Source organism: Rosa chinensis, chromosome 3 (assembly GCF_002994745.2).
Source record: "Rosa chinensis cultivar Old Blush chromosome 3, RchiOBHm-V2, whole genome shotgun sequence".
In the NCBI taxonomy this organism is placed as follows: Eukaryota; Viridiplantae; Streptophyta; class Magnoliopsida; order Rosales; family Rosaceae; genus Rosa; species Rosa chinensis.
In genome coordinates this window covers 9,001,351-9,023,712 of record NC_037090.1, presented here as the reverse complement: position 1 = coordinate 9,023,712, position 22,362 = coordinate 9,001,351, and the positions used below count along the sequence as shown (strand labels likewise).

Sequence of the window (22,362 nt, the reverse complement as noted above, 5' to 3'; positions counted from 1 at the left end):
GAATCCGCATACTGAGAATCCTACTACCACAAGCATTCTAATTATTCATCTAAAAACGAAAAAAATAATTGAAGGATTTTCAAAAAACAAAAATCCAACCCAATCACACGAGGCCACAGTAGACACGTGGAGATGTATGAGAGGTAGTTTTGTAGGCTGGAAACCGCACTCGAATCTACGTGTTGCTTATCACATAGAAGCTTGACCCAGAAGGGTAGCTGTTGTATATAAGGAGCCAACAATCAAAGCAACAACGCTTCAACAATTCAACGCCTTCGTTTGTTCAACCCAACCCCAAATCCCAGGAACACCAATTTCAGGTAAATATCTGTCTCTCCGATTCCTCAGTATTTCAGTTACGCGCTTCTTCGTTTGCTTTGCCAAATATCATCGTAGGAACTTCAAATCTTGTCAAAAGTTCGATACTTTTGTTTCATGGTTTTGCTTCCCCACGTTTTCTCAGCCGCCAAACACCAAAGCTGAAATCTTTAAGACTTTGTTAGTATTCCCTATATTCTAATCAGTTTTTGATTCATTGAATTGCGAGATGATCAGTTGCTTATGTGATTGATAAAGACTCATGCTTTGATTGATTGGTGATTGATGTTCATAGCTGCTATTGCTTTTACTAGTTCATAAGTTATCAAAATCATGAATAGCTGATTCAAATAGTGTTGGGGAAAGAAGCAGAAGTTGAAGTTGCGGTAGATTTTAACAAGCTTACTTTGAAATAGGTGGGCTCTCTTGCACTTGATGTTATAGCTGCTATTGCTTATAACTGCATAATTCATCAAAATCATGAATTCAAAGAGTATTTGGGAAAGAAGTGAACATTGAGCTTAGGCAAATGTTTTACAATTGCTAGTGAGTACTGAATAAGGGGTTCCGGCCCTGACCCTAATACCGAGCCCTTATTGGGTTCAATAAGCCGGCCGGGCTGTAATCTTTCACCATAGTGTCTAACTTTTGCTTATGTAGAAGTAGATGAGATCTTGCAACACAACAGGATGCTATAACTTTCAACTTCACCAGTTTCTGCATTCGAATGAAGCCAGTAAACTATGTTTGACCCTCTTGTTGTTGAATCTTGTTTGCACCTTAAGCTCTCCTGTTAGTCTGTTACTAGTTCAAGATTATCTGACCAACACTTTTTTTGTTTTCTTTATATTGAGATGCTAGATTCTAATCATTTACGGTTTGCTATTGTTGGACATACTATGAATGTTTTTATACTGGTCTCTAATGTTATTGAGTGGAACTTCAGGCACCATGGATATGAGAGTTGGGTTCATAATTCTTTTTGTGCTGGGAGCTAGTTGGGCTTGTGATGCTAGACATGTGGTGGAGCTTAGTTTGTCAGGTAAAATCCAGTCATTGCCCATTTTGTCGTCCAAACTTCAAAAGTGACACGCTAACATTTCCTCCTATGAGAATGAAATCAGTACTTACATTCAAACTAAATAAGAGTTTAAAATCTAGTGTGTTATGCACATTTCAGTCTTTCTAGTGGACAAATCTCTTCCTTATACAATGAGTTGATTGCTTGATTAATACTGCTACGTCCTGGTTCTTGCAATGAATAACTTAATTGATACCTTTTCCTTCTGGATCAGTGCAAGAGGGGGAACCTCAAACTTTGAAAGAATTTTCTGGGAATGAAAATGTTTGCACATTATGTGAGGAGTTTGCATCTCAGGCACTTGATTACATCAGTGAAAACAAGACTCAGACTGAGATCATTGCAATTCTACATAACACCTGCTCTCAATTGAAATCTTTCAGCCAGCAGGTACTCTTTTTCTAGTTTCATTGATAGGTTTGTAGAATCATGGTAAATTAAAAGAATGTCAATGATTCCTGCCATCAAAAAATTGTTTCTATTAGTTGTTTGGCTGGGTGAGTGGTCTCAAATGGTATTTTGGTAAATACATTATGAATGATATTGATATGTTAGGTTGAACAATCTTGGATGCCTTCAGCATAAACAAAGTGTATGGTTTTGTAACTGAGCTATGAGTTTTTAGAGCTGTCATTTGTCAAGTATAACTGCACTGACTAGATAGCTGTAAGCGTTTGTACGCAGGATTTAGCACCATCTAAAACATTGGCATGAATCGCATGATTACTTTTTGCATTTTGCATTGATCAGCATATGTTATAGAACTGTAGATAAACTATGAGGGATTATATGTAGCATTTGGCACTGTGTAGCATTTGTATGGAATTAATTACTATAAGAAGCTTTCTGAGACAGTTCTGAATGTATTTTCTTTTTCTTTTTCTCTTATGGGACAGTGTGTCACTTTGGTGGACTACTATGCTCCTCTCTTCTTCCTAGAGGTTACCTCTGTAGAACCAGTTGATTTCTGTCGGAAGGTCAACCTATGTCAGCAAGTTGCAACATTTTCTTCGCAACTCCGTGAGGACAGCTGTGGATTATGCCACCGGGCTGTTTCAGAAGTATTAGCCAAGTTAAAAGATCCTGATACACAGGTCTCTACTTTCACCCATAATTATTAATTATAAAAGAAATATCCTTAAATAATCAGATTTTAATTACCATTTGCCCGATTTCCACTATCCACCCTCTGATCAAACAATTGCCTTTTGCTTTCTTTTGATCTCGTTGCCAGATTGGAATACTCTAATGTTTTAGTACGACATTATTTATTGGACATCTTCATTGCAGTAGCATTCAGAAATATCTTACAAGGGTAGTAGACAACTGAGATTCTTCTTTCTTTCTTTTTTGTCAGCTGGAGATCATTGAGATTCTTTTGAAGGCATGCAATTCTGTGGAGAACTATGTCAAGAAGGTAAGGACAGTTTTGAAAGTCGAAATCTATCGACTGTATTCATGGACATGTTGTTTAATTGGTCAATGAATCTAAAAATCAATATCCATGTGAGAATTTTATTGTTGTAGCATTAAGATCACCAAGTTTCTTTGTCATGGCCCTTCGGAACTCGTTAAGGAGACTTTCTCTAGTTTTCTTATTTGTTGGACATTTTTTTTATAACAGCAATAGGGGTTTATACATATTGGTTGTGTAAGGTTTACATAGTTGCGGTGGGAGGGATACAAACGTTGTTGAAATACAGTTACATGGTTAGTGGTAACACATTGTTGAAATAGCCATAAAGAGTTCCATAAGAATTCTTATTTGTTGGACATTGTAAAGGTAGGACGGGTGGGGATGGGCAATGCAAGCACGTCTCTTTTCTATGATTTCGGTGTTCCATTAGTTTCATTTAGACTCTAACATGCTATACTATTTGGCAGTGCAAGAGGATCGTTTTCCAGTATGGACCACTATTCCTTGTGAATGTAGAGGAGTACCTTGAGAAAACAGACATATGCACCGAACTTCACGCCTGTAATCCAAGCACAGTTAGTACGATGGAAGCATCATCGTTGGATATTGGATCCATGCGGGCCGACTCTTAGTCTTGGCAACAAAAGATATACTGGAATTGGAATGGTGCTAGTACCACACGCTAGTGTATTGTTACTTTCCTAGCTGTGCATGTGCGATCATATGCTTGTGACTGAAGACATGGTTGAACATTGGCTGTAAAAATTCGCCTACAAATTGTTGAATCCATCGTTGTAAAATATGTAAGATAAATTCGAATGCTTGCATGAAAATGTTTGATCCTCTAGTGCCGTCTCTTTTATCTATGATCTCAGTGTCTGCAGTGTTCTTCATCAGTGTCTGCAGTTGTGGTTGTAAAAGCGCTCGAAAATTACCCTTTTTTACCTAGAAATTGAAAACAAAACTTGCCGCTGGATTGCATGAATATCTACGTGTCTATGCCCACAGGGTACGGCCCCTACGTGTTACTGTAAATCTAAAATCGTTTCTTTGGTTCCGGCCGAGGCTTCAGAGTTGTGGTATTCCATGCAAGATGCTGGCAGAAATCGTGTCCCATGTATGTTGCGCATGTTTCTGGTTCACTGTCAACTTATCATCTAGATATTTGAAGTGCTTCACTATGCGTGTGATTGTTGCTCCTTAGGGTCCTAAAGTGTTGAATATTGCATGGACAAATTTTTGATAAAACATCTGTTTATGGCTTTGTGCCTAGTTCATTGGCAAAAGTGCTCGCTAAAATGGTATGAGAAAAAACGTATCCGGTACCCATCCTGATGACGCATTCGTCGTCAAAACTGAGATGCCAATGACAGTTTGTTGCCACAGGTGCTAAATAAAGATAATATAGGAGAGACTCTAACGAAAACTTTTAAAATGAGAACTTCATAAAAACTTTCTAATAAACGGTTGTGAGACCTGTTTGTCGATTACATTTCGGCAAATCAACCATTACATGTTCAAGTATGCATGAATAGATCACTTCTGAAAATTTTCTTCCAAATTGCTAATCTTTAAGGTACCAAACTATATCAACTTAATGGAAGAATCAAATCTATCAAATATGCACATTTCATATTCATATATGATAAATTACGAATATGAATGCCTTAACAATTATTATTTTGGTTGAAAATTTGTATAAATGATCTACTCATAAATATTTAATTATCTAACGGTAGATTTGCCAAAATGTGATTGAAAAGTGGGTCTCACAACAACTAATTAGAAAGCCCTTATGAAGTCCTCATTAGAGCCCCACCGATAATTTATATCCCACCTTTGCCGTTGATTTGTGAGTTGGCAAAAGTTTTTGCGGGAAAATAAAATAAAAATGTATATACCATCTTTGTGGGTGAATAATTTGTGGGTAAAAGTAGGAGTTAAGTCGAGTCCCATGACTCTTCTTTCTTCTTTTTATTTTTGGCAAGAAACAACTTTATCTCCTCAAAATCCACTCTCCATTTTACAATTCACACTCATTATTTCATTTTTTTTTGGTTAAATTTCTTATAAAAGACAAAATTTAAGTTACTAAAAAAGTAAATGAGGAGTGTAAATTGTAAAATAGGGAGTGTACTCTCCTTAATAAATTGTGGTATTTTGGAGATTTGGGAAGAATGATGGGTTTTTGGGTGGGTTTAAATGAAGATTAATTGATAGTTGAGGTGAGGCTTGTGGAGGCGGGTTGGATGATCAGTGAAACAACACAGAAGTTCGAGTTGGATGAACAGGTGAAATGTGATGGAACTAATATGTACTTGATCTCTAAGTAACAAATCTTATACTAATGGGGAATTCTAGGATCGAAACCAAGGAATACGCTAACTAACGTGATCATATGATTCTTGTTCATCTTTTCCCCATCAAGCTAAATTTAAAAGAGAATTGTAGATTAGAAAAATTCGTCTCTAGTATAAATTAGATAATCACTGCAGATGAGACATCCTACCCCAGAAGTTCTCCGCGGATTCACTGAGAAAGAAAAGGCCACTTCACTGAGAAAGAAGAGGCCACTTTGGCAAAATTCATACCCAAAACTCAAGAATTATGAGAGGTCTCCATTGTAACAGTTCTATTTGAAAAATTCTAATTTCAGAAGTATGGCATATTCAAAGTCTTTTTACCAGTGAGGATTTGATTAGATTTGACGGTGAAGTAATATAGCAGACGGTGTGTTATTGAGATGAGTAAGGATTCTTATTGACTTTCAATGTAGAGTCAACCTCTACGTACAGAAATCAGAAATGTAACGTGAGGTTCTTCCTACCATGAAAGGTACCACTCCCCAAGGGGATACCTAAAAGACTTTCAACGACGAAGAGTTTGGTGAAACGCCACACATATTCTGTAAATGAAGCACGACTTGAGGGAATTGTCTACATTTTTAGTGAACTTTATGTCTAACTAAGTTTGACGCCTACTGATTTTGAAGGCATCAATATCAACCAAGAATTTAATTAAATCTTATATTAATGGGGTAATTTAGGTTTGAAACAAAAGGAATATAATGATCCATCTCAAAGCGCAATTTCATAAGAGCTGGTCCTCATCATAGTTGTACGTTTACTAAACGCAACCATCATTGTATATGCTCCTCTTTGCGTATGGCTTGAAATGGTCACCTCTTTGTTTCTTTGATTATGTTATTGCATAACAGATTTTTTTTTTTTTTTGGAGAATGGAGCCAGTAGGCGAAAAGATATTCATCGAAAGTCAGAATAGGCCATTATATACTCTTCCGCTACCATAAATCAGACAAGAAGGTAGTGGTAGTACCCACAACGGTACATAGAAACATAGACCCACTCATTGTACAATCAATACGTAGACATAGCGGGAATCCCCCTTTGGTACTACGCCGGAGGCGCTAGAAGAATCCGGCCCACCTAACCTAACTCATAACCAATAAACCAAGTTGCTTAGAGACCTCAATTGGTGTACAACTAGATCCACTGAGAATTAAGTCGACAAGACCAGACCAAATGCAACAACTAGATGCACAACAGTGCCTAGACTGTCCCTGAAAAACGGAACCTTATTGTAAATAGACAAACTAAAAACATAGGGATGGGCTGAGAGCAAAACCCTAGCCCGTCAAATTACTGTCCCAAGAGGCTCCAAAAACAGGGCCACCCAATGCCCAACAGGGCGAGAGTGGCCCAAACCAACTTTCATCGCCAAACGCGTGCAGCAAGCACAGCAGCCCTTAGCCGCCACCGAACCCACGCCTGCTCTGGCAAGATTCCACCGACTTGAAACCGACACATACCCCACCAGCATTCCATGATTCCGCCGCCGAAGTCGAAACCGCCACGACACCAAGACCCAACGCCGCCCCGAAATCAAACCTGCCCCGACCCAGCGCCCTCAATCTGCAACGCCGTCGATATGCAAATGAGACCACCATGCAGCACCGCATGCACCCCCAGAGATTTCCATCTATCCGGAGCCGACAACCACCTGCAAAACATTCGAGCAAACACCTACACCAGAGCCTCTAGAACGCTAGCATCGAGTCCCATCCGGCAGCAGATCACGCCTCATTGGTGAGGCCAACGTGCCCGCCCAAATGCCATAGCTGTCGGCTTGCCGCAGGACGAGAGTACTTACTCAGTTGAAGCCGTCGCCGACCTTTCTAGGGTTTCCCCGAGAGAGAGAGAGAGAGAGAGAGAGAGAGAGAGAGAGAGAGAGAGAGAGAGAGAGAGAGAGAGAGAGAGAGAGAGAGAGAGAGAGAGAGAGAGAGAGCCGCTTAACTTTCTCCCTAGGCAAAAAATATTATTGCATAACAGATTTGAAAATTCATGTGTTCGAACTATTGTTTATGTGTTTGCCCTCGGATGAGCTGGTGCATCTTTCCTGCTTCAACATTAGAGGGAGATGGTCGACAATGATTGTGATTGCTTGTCTCTGGACTCTGGTCCAGAGCATAGGAGTTAGATGATACTTCAATTATTGGGCTTATAAGTTTAGGGTTTAGAGATAATATGTATCTGATTAGTGGTTGCCATACAAGAAGCTCACAATGAAAGCTCTTCGTTTGTCCCGTTCGGGTAAGGAGTGTCTTTGGTTTCACTTTCGCGAGACACCTAGAATTATCTAGGATGTGCAAGTCGCAGACTGCAGTATTTCTCGACCACGTTCAGGCTTCCCCTCTGTTGATGTTCTGAAGTCCGGCGGTAGCCGAACCTTGGTGCGACACAGGTTTGGTGGGCGGAACGCTACTTGGCCGACTTGATGATCTTTTCTAGCTGTCAGACGGAAGGCAGGGCGTCAGAGGGAGACCGCGCGGGGCGGTCTTCACTTCTCCGATGCCTAAGTCAGTCAAAACATATAGAAAGCATAGTCGAATAGGTATTGAATGCGTAAATCAAGGAGGAGAGAGGAGAGGACCTTTTTATAGGTGAGGAGAGGTCTGATCTTCTCTTTGTTTTCGATGTGGGACTGAAGTGCTTCAGTTCTCAGTTTTTGACTGACTTAGGCATCGGAGAAGTGAAGACCGCCCCGCGCGGTCTCCCTCTGACGCCCTGCCTTCCGTCTGACAGCTAGAAAAGATCATCAAGTCGGCCAAGTAGCGTTCCGCCCACCAAACCTGCGTCGCACCAAGGTTCGGCTACCGCCGGACTTCAGAACATCAACACCCTCCCCCGGCTGTGCTCTTTACCAATTAACAGTGAGAGATCAAGCTCTCATGAAGACTGAGTTTCAACCCTCTTTCTCAAACAAGAGACTTTTACTTGTAGGTTCCATTGCCGATGAAAGAGCCTCCACTGTATAAAATTAAAAAAGTCGTCCTATACTACTACTATACAATAGAAATGAGCCTCTCTCTGAACTCTCCCTATGAAACACGCACAAACTCTACTTGAGTGAACCGTTTGGGATGTTAATATTCAGTGACGGAGCCAGAATTTAACTTTAAGTGGGACACTTACAAAATATTAATACTTCATAATTTTTTTTTAAAATTAAAGTGATTTGTTGTAAATTGTCTAAAGCAATAAGCTAATAACTATATTAAATTTTTATAACTACATTAATTTTTTTGAAAATTTATTCAAAAGTAGAACTAAGTGTTAATAACTTAATATCCAAAAGAATAATATGTATTAAATATAAAATATTCAAACCCAAACAATAAAAACCAACCAGTGAGTTTCGAACCACTGGGCTAGGCATACCACATGGTAATTAAACAAACCAGCATATATATGTACCTTGACTACATACTTCCGAATTATAAAAAAATAAAAACTCAGTGGATCACAAGACCCACTGAGCCCCAACGTAGCTCCGCCACTGTTAATACTTGATCTCTAAGCTCATATCATCAGTACTCAGCAATTTGTTGAATCTTATATTAATTGGGGTTTTTAGGCCAAGGAAGGTGCCAGCCAACTTGATATTATTATTTTTTGTTCATCTTTTCCACCACAAGGCAAATTCATTACAAAAATTGTTCTCTGCTCTACATGATCTAGTGATTTACTCCATTAGAAATATCATTACGGATCGATGCGACATCCTACCCCGGCCAGAGTTCTCCAAGGATTCATTGAAAAACAAAAGCTATTTTGACTAAGTTCAATACCCATCACTTCAAAATTGATTTCTTACTTATTTTAAATACATATACTAAAAGCTAAACCCTCAAGAATTATGGAGGATGTCTCTAGAAGAAGACTATCTATTGATCCCACATGCAAGCTGAAGTTACTTAATATACTAAACCAAACCAAAAAACTCATTGACTTATACTAGCAACAAGACCAAGAAAAAAGACTTATACTAGCAACCTCTTACTTGGCATTGAAATGTCTTCTTTTGCAGGTGCACCCATTTCCTGGCCTCTTCAACAACTCAAAGCTTCGCGTTCCTCCTTCTCAAACATGGAAGGATAGAAGCTTATGTTAGCTAGTCTCTCTATTCGAAATTTTTGTGTACCAACAACGCTTACTTGATTTGATGACCTTTTTTTCTCAATTATATATCTTCCAAATATTCGGAGTACGTGCTTCAATATATATATACTAATTTTCCTCCACACATGCTCTGTATGTGTAAGTAATTTTTTTTCTTTAGAAAATAAAAATGAAGAGATAATGGAAGAAAATGATTATTGCAGAGAGAAATTAGTGAGAGGGAAAAGTGGGTTGTGAGATTTATTTTGTTTATTCTTATTAGTAAAAATATAATTTGTAATTGTCATAATTACTCTTGTGATTTAATTAATTTTTATAGAATTTTATTCTTTTAGGGTCATTTTTGTCAAAATTCTTGATTTTGGCTAACAAAGCATCTTTTCTTAATAATATTGTGTGTGTGTGTGTGTGTGTGTAGCTTAGATAATGTCGAAAATGTTCACCTGATCAGTTTTTGACCAAGAAAATAATGCTCAACCACCCCTGGATGTAAATCCAATGGCAGAGAGAATTATTATTAAGTTGAGGTGTTTTGTTTTGAACCCTTGGATGTAAATCTAAGGGTTATTGAGTATAAATTTTTTGGTCAGCAACTGACCAGGTGAACAGGTCTGTGGATAATGTACTTGTGAAATTGTTACCCTAGTACAAAAACAAAAAGTGCATCTGCGACACTAATTGTGCAACAGATACACTATGATGTCTTTATTATAAACATTTTTACCCACTATATCTATGCGAAACTATTTACTATATGGATTTAAATAACGTCGCATATATTGTCATATATACTGCTTATATCGCACATATTCGAGAAAAACAAAACCGAAATAGACCTGTTGTTTACATTAAACCTTATAGTATGTTCTAACTTGAAACATGCATGAGAAAAATAGTATTTTAATTAGGAGTTCGTTTATGCATTTAACATTATGCTCTATTGCTTTCTATTATGATCTCCAAATTCGAATCATATAGTGGTGGTGAAATTTTTTGAACTATCTTACATGTAGGATGCAATAGTTTTTTAGATGTGAAAAATAAGTCTCGATGACTCTGTCAAGTCAACCTCTGCAGAAATATAGCCAAGTGTTCATCCAACCAACCATCAAACTAACCCACCTCCCACGCGAAACATAATTTTAAGCGATGAAGGGCCATGTAAAGGAATGGAAGCACAACTTGATCGAAGGACTTACATTTTTGGTCAACTTCATATCTAACCAAGTTGGACGGACGCATACGCATTTTGAACTTTGAAGGCATCAACATCAAGTAACTAATTAATTGAATTTTATTCAATGGGAGAATTAATTAATTTAGGTCTGGAACCAAAGACTCGGAATATGCCAGACACCTTGTTCCACCACCTCAGAGGCTCAGATCTCATACTCATAAGAAAATTGTAGATTACAAAAAGTTGGTCTCTGCCTTACACGATTACTAAACTCAATTATCATCATTCCAGATGCGACATCCTACCCCAGAAGATTTCTTAGGGATTCATTAAAAATGAACAGACAAGTTTGGCACTTTGGCTTGAGCTTTGCCAAAGTTCATATAGCTCATCATTCATTTCAGGAATATCATATATTATATAATTAACTAAAACCTCGATCACAAGAGAATTATTAGAGGTTTCCAGAATCTTGTGGGAGACGATGGATATCCACGAGCTTAACCAAGTGAGTTAACAAGAGGCCAAAGACTAACAACGAGACCTCAAACGTGTATGGTAGGTATGCATCACCAGTTGAGACCTCAGAATTGAATGGCTGCGCGTTAGTACTTAGTACAACGACCCAGGAAGGTGAGACCTTACTAAATTCCAAATGATTCCCCGTCGTGCTGTCGTCTCCTCATTGGCTGGGGTGTGACACGTCGAAAGATGTGTTTTTTTTTTTTTCGACAAAGCAGTGAAGCACACGTCGAAAGATGTTGATGCATGAAGCTTCACAAGGCCTGCCTAATACCAAACCCTAAATTATCCGCACATGCCCCCAAATTTGAGTCAATTCCACTAATTTGAGCTTTGATTTTCGTCTACCACATATTTAAAACATGCTTTAGACTCTCTTAATAGAATAGGAGAAAAACCTTCATGATCTTCTATATATCTTGTGGAGTAAAAGCTCATTTCAAAATTAAAATCAATTTGGTTTCTTAAACGTTTTGGAGAAAATTAGATTTTGAATATAAACGGCAGGAAACAAATTGTAGTTGAAATCGATTAAGACTTGTGAATTGTTATTGTTTATAGATGTGTGATTTGATGACCCATCCATGCCAACCTAATATAACTTGGTATGATATGAATGGTTACCTTTCACCTGAAAAAGTAGAAATCATACATAGAGCTTTTATATGTAATTAATGACTAATGGTGGATGTCAACCTGAATTTTTCTTTAAAACCTTTTTAGGTAAGCAAATTGTGATTATAATTCTAACATTGTAAAGGTCATGGGTTCGATTCTCATTGACATATGTAAGGGTGGGGTGGGCTAAGGGTTTTAAAAAAAAAAAAAAAAAGCAAATTGTGATTACGTAGATGAACTGAATTAAGAACAAACTAGATGAACTGATTACGTAGATGAACTGAATTTTTGTTTAAAACCTTTTTAGGTAAGCAAATAATGGTAATCAAACGCGTCCGGTGAATATTAAAGGGGGCACCTTGCAAACCAATGATTAGCATATATATAAGTTTACATGTGGCACACAGAACATCTGGAAACCTCAGCTTAATTAGAGCAACTCCAATAGCTTCCCTATATCTTAATTTTTCTCCATTTTAGAGAAAAATTTGGTTGTTTTACTCCAACAGATTCCCTATAATTATCCCTAAAATAGAGATAGTGATGAGAGAGAAAACAAAATTCCCTATATTTACAATCTGTAAAATTTTAGGGAATGATTTAGGGAATAATTATGGAATCTCTAAAATAGAGAATCTGTTGGAGTTAAAGCATAAATCTTTTTGGAGCTTTTAATTGTTGCTTCCCTATAATAGAGAAATTATAGGGAAGCTGTTGGAGATGCTCTTAGGGGTTTATGCCACATTTTGATTAAATAAGGAACCCGATCAAGTTGAGAAGATTTCTTTTCTTTTCAATTTCACGCGTATATTTGTAATATAAAATATGTTCGTACAAAGGATTTCATAAATTTCGCAAAATGCTATGCCATATTTCGTTCGTGTCTTATTAAGTTGTTTTATATATTTAACGATCAACAAAAATTTTAAATAGTTCGGTTTTCTGCTGTAGACTCATTTCAAAAGTGGCGCCAATAACATTTTAGTTATTTTGGCTAAAATTTGACTAAAAACTAGTTAGCATTGCTAAAGCAACTAGCTTGTAGCGGATAACAAACGGTAAGTTATCATGTGAATGATACTAAAACTAAAACTGAACCATTAAAGTTTGTGTTGACCGTTAAAAGCTTAAAATCTATTAAGATCCATTAAGAAAATAATTAATTATGGTACCTAATTATATTTTCTCAAATAACATATATATTGTAAATGACAACCAAATTGACAAATCAAGACACCTATCTAAATCTTATAAAGTCAGGATATTTTTTCTTGAGAATTGAGATTTGGGGTTGCTATTGTGAAAATTGAGCAAGAAAATATGATAAATTAGAGAAATGTACCAGGATTTTTAATATATATTAGATAGAGAAACTCTACCATAAAAAAAAAATCTTTATATTAATGGGATCTTATCGTTTTAATGGATTTAACACTGAGTCGAATATTTAAAAATAATTTCATTATCGTGGAAATCTGATATGTAACCCGTCAGATCTTTAACTTTATTTCTTTGCTTTGTAATGTGATATTCTAGTTTTATGATCTTCTTTATTTATTTTATGTTTTGATTAAATATTATGTCTCACAGATGATATTGATGGTAGGACATTACATTTCTTTTTCCATAATTACGATTGTAATAATGACAATAAAAAAGAGAATGAGCAGTATTAATCTCATTATTGAAAGAGACAAAAAAGTAGTGAGAAAGATATTGAAATAATAATGGTTGGCGTAGGAGTCTAGAAAGTGAATGAGGGTATAAAGAAGAGGTGCGTGGCGCTCTTGGGCCAACACACATTTGGTTTTTCCTTCTAAGCTAGAAGCCAACTTCGCCAGAAACACTTCAACCTCTCGCAATTTTCAGTTTCTTCTTCCTTTCTTATCTACTTTCAACTCTGAGGATTGAGATTTCTTCCTCAAATCTAAGGTAAAGTTCAAATCTTTAATTCAATTCAATTCTAGTTTGTTCTTGTTGTTTGCTGCAAAATATGGAATTTTTGTTGAGTTTGGCAAATTGGTAGAGATTTTGTTTGTAATTTTCCGTATTTTCCTGTTTGGTTTCCTTGAAAATTGAGAATTGGGTTTTCCCTGTTTCTTTTGAGGATTGAGTTTTGTACAATCTTGATTCTCACAAGAAACAGATCAGTTGTGCTCTGTTCTGTTCATTCATGGTTCACCATGTAGGTTTTGAAGGTGTGCATATGTTTATGACATAGGACATAGGAGGTTATGTATATAAATTCAATACCATGTGAAAATATATAGACTTCCAAATTTTCCTTTAAGATGTATAGGTGCTAATTCCTGGCTTGCATATGCCAAAAGATGGATTCCTTAACAGTTGAAGTAACAAAATTCTCATTTTATCTTTTAAGATGTTGAAGTACATGTTAAAGTTCATAGCTTGCAATGAGAAAGTTATAGTAAAATTGTCAAAATATGCATTCAAATCTATGTGAAGTAACAAAATTCTCAATTTATTTCTAAGATGTGGACAACTTGCTAAAGTTGATAGCTTGCAGTGAGAGTGATATATATATATATAAGACCTGTCAAATTATGGCTAATTATCACATTTTTCAGTACCATGATTATTTATTCTGCAATATGTAGCAATTTTAAGCACGCAAAGGCTCATCTGTTTCCTTTTGGTTCTTTTTCAGGTGGAAATCTGATATATTTGTTAGGGAGTTGGAAACTTAGCTGATTGCTATTCAGTTTCTTGTCTGCATAAGTTTCAGCTACTCATCTTCTTCAGTTTTCTCGGGGTTATCAAAGAAGAAAACCTAGGGAATGCTGAAAGATGTGCTTCAAAGTTGAAAACTCTTCTTCAGTGATTGGTGAGAGTGTAGCTCTGTTTGAGCTGCCCTTGTTTACCAAGGATGAGATTGGACAAACTCACAGCCCATCTCGCTTGTGTGCTCAAATGCCGGCGGCAGTAGTCAATTTGAGGGGGTACCTCTTGTCAAAACATTATGTCGATGAGGACGGTTGATCTCATAGCCTTTTAGATTCTTGAGAATAGTTCCTATATCATATTCTAAGCTATCATATAGAAGTAACTTCTACTGTGTACAAGAATAGAAGTCGGGAATGGAAAACAAAGGGAGTGTGCTGATGCAGCGATATGAATTGGGTAGATTGTTAGGCCAAGGAACCTTTGCCAAGGTATACCATGCTAGGAACCTCAAAACTGGCATGAGTGTGGCCATAAAGATGATTGATAAAGAGAGGGTCTTGAAGGTCGGGATGATTGATCAGATCAAGCGTGAAATTTCTGTGATGCGATTGATTAGACATCCAAATGTGGTGGAGCTTTACGAGGTAATGGCCAGCAAAACCAAGATTTACTTTGTCATGGAGTATGTCAAAGGTGGTGAGCTCTTCAACAAGGTTTCCAAAGGCAAGCTAAAGGAGGATGATGCTAGAAAGTATTTTCAACAGCTCATCAGTGCTGTTGACTACTGCCACAGTAGAGGTGTATACCATCGTGATCTGAAACCGGAAAACCTACTTTTGGATGAGAATGGAAATCTAAAGGTTTCAGATTTCGGACTGAGTGCCCTTGGTGAATCCAAGCGCCAAGATGGATTGCTTCATACAACCTGTGGGACTCCTGCATATGTTGCCCCAGAAGTAATAAACAGGAAAGGCTATGATGGTGCCAAAGCTGACATTTGGTCGTGTGGGGTGATATTATATGTTCTATTGGCTGGCTATCTTCCATTTCATGATGCAAATCTGATGGAGTTGTATAGGAAGATTGGTAAGGGGGAATTCAAATTCCCTAACTGGTTTACTCCTGAAGTACGCAGGTTGCTGTCAAAGATATTCGACCCAAATCCAAATACTCGGATATCTTTGTCTAAAATAATGCAATCTTCTTGGTTCCGTAAGGGGCTGGTCCAAAAGCCTGCGATTGCTGAAGTACCAGTGAAAGAGCTATCCCCTCTGGATGCTGATGCCATTTTTGGACCTGGTGGAGATAACAATTCTGTGACAGAGGCAAAGCAAGAATTAGCGCAGAAGCCGTCTAACTTGAACGCTTTTGATATCATCTCCTACTCGGCTGGCTTTGACTTGTCTGGACTGTTTGAGGAGGCTGAACAGAAAAAAGAAGTGCGGTTTACATCCAACAAAACTGCTTCAACCATCATCAGCAAGCTGGAAGACATAGCCAAGCGTCTGAGACTTAAAATCAAGAAGAAGGATGGAGGGTTGTTGAGAATGGAAGGGTCCACGGAAGGCAGGAAGGGGGTTTTAGGTATTGAAACTGAGATCTTTGAGATCACCCCGTCTTTTCACTTGGTGGAGGTGAAGAAGTCTAGTGGAGATACATTAGAGTATCAGAAGGTCATGAAAAAGGAGGTGAGACCAGGTCTCAAGGACATTGTTTGGACTTGGCAAGGGGAGCAACAGCCGCAGCAACAAGAGCCACCACAACCAGAGCAGCAAGGGCAGCAAGAACAACCACCTTTGGTGCTCCCAGTTGAAGTCGTCTCTCCCCTGGAGGCATAATCCTAGCAAGGGACTTTGATTGTAGGGGATTTGATTGTAGTATTTCTTATTCTATTCTTGAGAAGCTTTAATCATTGTGACAATTACAAATTCCATTAATGCAAGAATTTGAATTTGTTTTCAACTTTGTGTGGGATGGTTGCAGATGAATGTATGTGAAATAATTTTTCATGTTACCTTGAAATATCAGATTCTAGTAAGCATTTATCTTTAGACAGCATCGAACAGGGTAAAGACTGATCAAATTTTCAGTGTCCTGTATTTTCATAACTATAATTGAGATGTTAACCTGAATACAAAGCTTACACAAGCAAATCAGTACAACCCATCAGAGATTTAGAGCTACGAAGAAAAACCAATCCGAAAAATTAGCTAGTGAGAATGGACAGAAGACGAAGAAGACACCAAAGTTCTCCATAGGTAGCGTCCACTTGCCATGTCAACGCTTGTCCAAAACGCAGATCTCATAGCAGATGCAACCTTGCATGAGAAGGAGGGGGATGATGATGCATCTGGTTCTTGAAGACCATTATTAGAAGGTGCGCATATCTCCGAGTCATTTTCCGAGGCGATGTTTCTCAACAAGAAGAAACCGGCAAGCGTGGTAGACAAGAGTATCAATATGAACCGTAGGGGACACATTTTCTTTGCTTTGCACACAGGAAGTGAGTCTGAGTGAGAGAGACAGATGTGGTTGTAATGCAATGAATGTACAATATAAATCTAATGGGTGCCTTATATAGGCTCTAACCCATGACTAGAAATCCTATTTTTAGTGTAGAACCAGGAATAATAAAATAAACCGATAGACACTAAACTAGAATTTGATATTGAAACAAGAAACTTATTCTACTCCTATGATTATGAGGAAAATAATTCTAATAAACCGAAAAACTGCAGGAAAACTATCTTTAAAAAAAAAATTATGTTTCCTTTGCTTACGATGTTGCTTGTCAAGTTGAAGTCGTTTTGCATTATTGTGCGGTTGTGGTCGGTTTGTTTGAATGTTTCACGCGTACAGAGAATGTATTTCCACGCCTCCTTTGTTGACTCTGCTTCCTTTAATATATATATATATAAGATAATTAGCCGCTTTGTTAACAAACCGACCTTAGCTCAGTTGGTAGAGCGGAGGACTGTAGTGGGTTAAAGCCTGTCAGGTATCCTTAGGTCACTGGTTCGAATCCGGTAGGTCGGATTATTTTTCTAACCTTTTTCTTTTTTTCGCCCTGCTTTGCTATGAATGCATCACAATCGGAGTTTGGCAAAAATTTAAATAATTTTTTTTTTTTTGTAGAAATTAGACAGCATAATTCCTCAAAAAAAATTTTTTATTTGACGTTTCGGTAATCCATCAATTAGAACATAGAAGACGTTCTAAAAATCATACTCTATGTGATACCGGATAATTTTAAGAAAATAAAAAGTGTTAACAAAATTTAACAAGTTTCGGCCAACAATGTAGCTATAAATGGGCTGCGGACCTGCGATGGACTAGCCCATCTCAAATGTTAGAAAAACATTAATATCTGAAAATGAAATCCACAATCCTCCTTTCTTTTTCTAGTAAAGTAAATTTGGTCTTTAATAACTTAAACTTTGTCTTATAAACTCTTATAAGAACTTTAAAAAAAAAAAGTATGGATTGTAAAATGGATCACACTCCCCTTAATTTATAGCTTAATTTTAGTTTAATAATTTAAATATTCCTAAATTTTTAAATGTAGCCCATATGTTATAAAATATTTTAATTAGCCCACCTCATTCTAAAATTCTAACTCCACCCCTTAGTTTTACATGTCATGACATTTCACATGTGCTCTTATGTTAACATGTCAAATTAACCATGCAAATTGCAAAGTCCCACTTTTTATTTTTTATTTTTTTATTTTATTTTTTGGAATGAAGTTCCACTTTTATTCAAATTGTTATGTTTCTTAATTGTCAAATAAGAGAAACCACTCACATTCAGTGTGAACAACCAAGAATTTCCCATTAGAGACCTCGGCAAATTTAATCAAGTGGAAGCCAGTCTCTTTTTCAACTCAAAACTTATCAACTATCTGTCTATCTCTTATGTCTCCGCTGTTACATTTGATTTGCATCTTCTTCTTTTTTTAATTTTATTGTGGAACTTCTCTCAGTTATATTATTTATTTTATTAACTTGACATCACTTGAACTTATAGCTTGTTGATGGACACGTTAAATTTCTTTTATATTTATATTCATTTGATGCTATGATTAGTAAAAAGCCACATTTAAAATTTTAAACCAAGTCTCAGAATGGAGAAAAAAAAGAAAAAAAAACTCACACACCGAGTCTCGGAAATCGGAATGCTCAGAATGAACGACCAGTCTTGAAATAGAAACTAATGCACCATTATTTAAATCTCCCGACTAAATTATAATAACAATGGTGTCAAATAAAACCGGGTACTAAGTTCCACGAAATTACTTGACTAGTTGACTAAGTTCACTGAACAAATACAATAATGAATTTAATTAGTTTGGAAATTATTCTATGCACCGACGGTGTAAGTGTCTCAACCCTTATAAAATAATCTCAACCCTTGATATTTTTAATAAACAAAAAGTGTATTTAATGCAATCTAACCATTTATTTATGTTGGTGCAAGTGCACGGCGGTGCTCTGAATAATCTCTCGTTTTTCTTAATTAGTTAACGCAGACAATATAAGAAAAACACCTGTGTTGACAAGAAAGCCGAGAAAATTCAAATAAGTTCAATTAGGTTTAGAACTATCAGCAACTGGTAGATTGCCCATCCAAGTAGGAGGCAGCATTCCTGTTTGTTCATGAACAGTCTTGAACAATGGTGGCAACATCTTGTAAACTCCCGCAACCTCCTTCATAGCCGCATTGCCGCCGTCAGCACCACCCTCTCCGCCGTTGGTCCAGATGCTAATTTTCGGCTCAAGTCCCCGCACCGCCTCGCCATTAATACTAGCAATCTCTTGATATATCCCACGATTAATCATCAAGTAGTCTCTCACCGCTTCATAGTTGCCTCCCAATGAGTCCATAAGAGTGCGCAGGTACACACCTTCCGCTTGTCCAAGCACCACAAGTCCCTCGGCCTGTTTCTTCTTTGCATAAAGCTCTCCATCAGCTATTTTTGCCCGACCATAAAACTTGGCCTCGGCCATTGCTCTCTGCGCCTCAGCCTCTTTCTCCTTTTCGTAGAGAATTGCATCCGCGGCCTTCTGCTTTTGGTAGAGATTCCAATTCGCCTCTTGCGCCTTGGTCTCGGCCTCAACACTTGCCTTGCTCAAGAATTCAGCCTTGAGCTTCTCAGTCGTAGTCATAGCATTCATCATCTCCACATCCTTTTGCAGCTCGGCTTCTTTCAACGCCACTGCCTTCTCCGCCTCCACCTCCGCCACCTGCGCCTCCCTGGCCCACTCGGCCTTCTTCATCGCCAGCTCAGCATTCGCCTTTGCCACATCAGCTTCTCTTTGGTTCTCATAAATTTTAACCTCAGTGTTAACCCTAGCCTCCTCCTTCTTCCCCTCCCCTTGCCTTTGGGTAGATATGATCTTAGTCTCCGCGTCGATCTGCGCAGCATTCTGCAATGTCTTCCCTTGTCTGAGCTTAGAGCCCACCTCCCCCTTCATTTTAGCCTCGGCCACGTCGACCTTGGCCTGGTTGGCCGCCTCCATCTGTGTCTTCTGCCCCAAGTAACTGAAATACTCATGCCCTTCTACGTCCACCAATTGCTTCACATTGGCATTATAAATATAAAGACCGAACTGATCCAACTCCAGCTGAACCTTCTGGAACACCTCCTTTTTGAACTCTTTTGTACCTTTGAAGATCTGCTCCATGGTCATCGAGGCTGCGAGGACACGAGTCTCGCCCTCAATGACCCCCTGGACGAGCTCCTTGACGTGGCTGGAGTTCTTGTCGTGGGAGGAGATGAGCTTCGCGTACTTCTTAAGGGAGTCCTTGGCGTCGAAAGGGCCGATGGTGAAGACGGCGGGGAGGATGAAGGGGAGTTTTTCGGCGCTCATGGCTTGGACTTCGAAGGTGTAGTTGACAGGGGAGAGGTCGATGAAGGTGGAGGACTGCCCGGGGAGCACCCATGACTTTTTTCTGATCTTGATATCGTTTATTCCGAGACCGGTGATCACTAGATACTCATTAGCGCTTGCTACTCTATACATGGTAGACTGTATTAGGCCGCGGGTTTGGAATGTATCACTGTACTACTGTTTAAGGTTTTGAATGAAATCACTGGAAATTAACGATCTGATCGAGGTTCGCATGAGTTCTTCTGAAGTAGCTGGGAGATTATATAGAGGGTTCATGTTGAATTTATTTGTAGTTGATCGAGCTCTTGCCTCGTCAATTAGACTCCTAGTTTCTGAGAAACTGCGGACTTCACGATCATCAGAAAAGTGAGCTATTACCAATCAAACTTGACAGAGAAGAAAGCAAATCAAAATTAAAGACTACCCATTCTTTTTCTTTTTTTGGAAAAGAATTTAATGTACCATTTCGTATGGTGATCTACTACTCTATTTTGGTTTTTCTTTCTGGACTGAATTTCCTGATCTTTTCTTTTCTTTGGTAGAAGAATTTCCTGATCTTTTCGTTTGATAATTGAATCATTTTCTTTAACAAGGTCATCTGAATTTTCTCAATATGTGGGAATCAGGGAATGTTTCTTGTTTGCACGGTACGTTCTTGCTATTGTACGCGTACGGCGTACCTATTATTTCAACAATCAATTTCCCTTATTTTGGCTGACTTGTAGAAGTTTTCATTGAAAAATTATTGTTTATTTGCCAGAAACAATTGGCAAGTTTGTTCGCACTCAAATAGACTAGTCAAAATAAGGGCGTATGGTATTAGACTAGAAGAGTATGAGTGGGAAACGGTTCAGATGCTCAAATGACAATCGAGATAATTCTCTACCGGCTCTCTGTAATTTTATTGGCAACACTATTAGTATCAGCTAGAAAATACAATCATGACTGAATGCGCAAATAGGAAGGCGACAATACAATATTCAGGGAATCAAATTTGCTCACCACATAAACTCAATTGGTGATACCACCACTATATATGCAGCCACTACGTATAACTCTCACTAACTCTGGTTAACTGTTATTAATAATTATCTTCTTTTTTCTTTTAATATGTTTTTCTCTCACCACGGTTCATCCATATCTTTTCCTTTCTCTCTCTACTGTATTCTTTTTCTTCATCTTTGTTATTGATGAGAAAATTTTCTGAGTTCTACTCTTCCACTACCTCTTTGAGTCTCTGGTAATATGAATTTCAAGAAACTATCATTACTAATATGTTTTTCTTTTGTTTTATGGATTTCTAGATATTCCGATCTTTTTACGTCCTTCCGGTTTGTATTTTTTTTTTTTTTTCGGAGCTTTGAAAAAATTTGATGAATTGATGATGATCGAAATACCCAGAAATTACATAAACACAGAGTCACAGATGATCATATTTCCCATGAATTGATGATAATTGATGAACTGAAGTGCCCTTGGAGTATGCCCAGAAACCAACACACAAAAAAAGTGTGATGAATTGATGATAATCGAGATGGATTTTGGAAAGTAGTAGCAGAAGGAGAGAGTGGTTGAAAGAAGATGCGGCTCGCAAGAGAGAAGAAGATTTGTTTGGCAGGAATTAATTGCTTGACAGAGGATTGATTAAGAAAGAAGACGGCAGAACAGAGAAAAAAAGTGAAATCAATTGGGAAGGGATGAAACGCCGTTCTAAGAGATGAAGTATCTCTCTAAAAGAGTTATAAAACTGAAAATATTTTAACCAGAGTTAGTGAGAGTTACACGTGGCGGCTGCATAGTTTAGATGGTGAGCAAATTTGATTCCAATGATCAGTGAAGGCTCCTGACAACTACCTAACGATTGATTGAACCAAACTGTATCTCCCACAAGAAATCCGAGGAACCAGAGGGCCTGCAATATGATATTTCCTTGCTCTAAGGGCAGACAGCAGAACGGCTCAAAATGGACGAAGACCATAACCAAAAGGAAAGAGGAGAAGTGATGCTCCCGAAGGGACTAAAAAGTTTTACCTTTTGCTAAACTGCCAGGTGCTAACAAAGAGGGAGGAGCCAAGGGCTTTCCAAGAACTCAATGTCAAATCCCTTTACCTGTGAACAGATTGTGGAAAGGTCGAGGATTAGAACTATATATAGGAAGGAGTGAAGGCACTCCT

The 22,362-nt window shown here is 37.9% G+C and overlaps 3 protein-coding genes and 1 non-coding gene across 4 annotated transcripts; 3 read left to right on the top strand and 1 right to left on the bottom strand.

The window, feature by feature from the left end:
* The first annotated feature begins 326 nt into the window (after positions 1-326).
* On the top strand, positions 327-3,709 carry LOC112193062 (prosaposin). The gene is made up of 6 exons (XM_024333085.2): positions 327-498; positions 1,265-1,360; positions 1,614-1,789; positions 2,296-2,493; positions 2,757-2,816; positions 3,284-3,709. The coding sequence occupies exons 2-6, from the start codon at positions 1,270-1,272 to the stop codon at positions 3,446-3,448; spliced, it is 690 nt and encodes a 229-aa protein (XP_024188853.1). The 5' UTR covers positions 327-498; positions 1,265-1,269; the 3' UTR covers positions 3,449-3,709.
* A 9,676-nt stretch (positions 3,710-13,385) lies between these two features.
* LOC112191999 (CBL-interacting protein kinase 2) lies at positions 13,386-16,259 on the top strand. The gene is made up of 2 exons (XM_024331507.2): positions 13,386-13,544; positions 14,281-16,259. Exon 2 carries the CDS (start codon positions 14,711-14,713, stop codon positions 16,133-16,135), a length of 1,425 nt encoding a protein of 474 aa, XP_024187275.1. The 5' UTR covers positions 13,386-13,544; positions 14,281-14,710; the 3' UTR covers positions 16,136-16,259.
* Positions 16,260-17,240: 981 nt separating this feature from the next.
* TRNAY-GUA lies at positions 17,241-17,333 on the top strand. The gene is made up of 2 exons: positions 17,241-17,277; positions 17,298-17,333. It is a non-coding gene; the product is annotated as a tRNA-Tyr (tRNA).
* A 1,515-nt stretch (positions 17,334-18,848) lies between these two features.
* LOC112194748 (flotillin-like protein 4) lies at positions 18,849-22,277 on the bottom strand. Its single transcript, XM_024334975.2, has one exon. It carries the CDS (start codon positions 20,318-20,320, stop codon positions 18,881-18,883), a length of 1,440 nt encoding a protein of 479 aa, XP_024190743.1. The 5' UTR covers positions 20,321-22,277; the 3' UTR covers positions 18,849-18,880.
* Between the last annotated feature and the right edge of the window lie 85 nt (positions 22,278-22,362).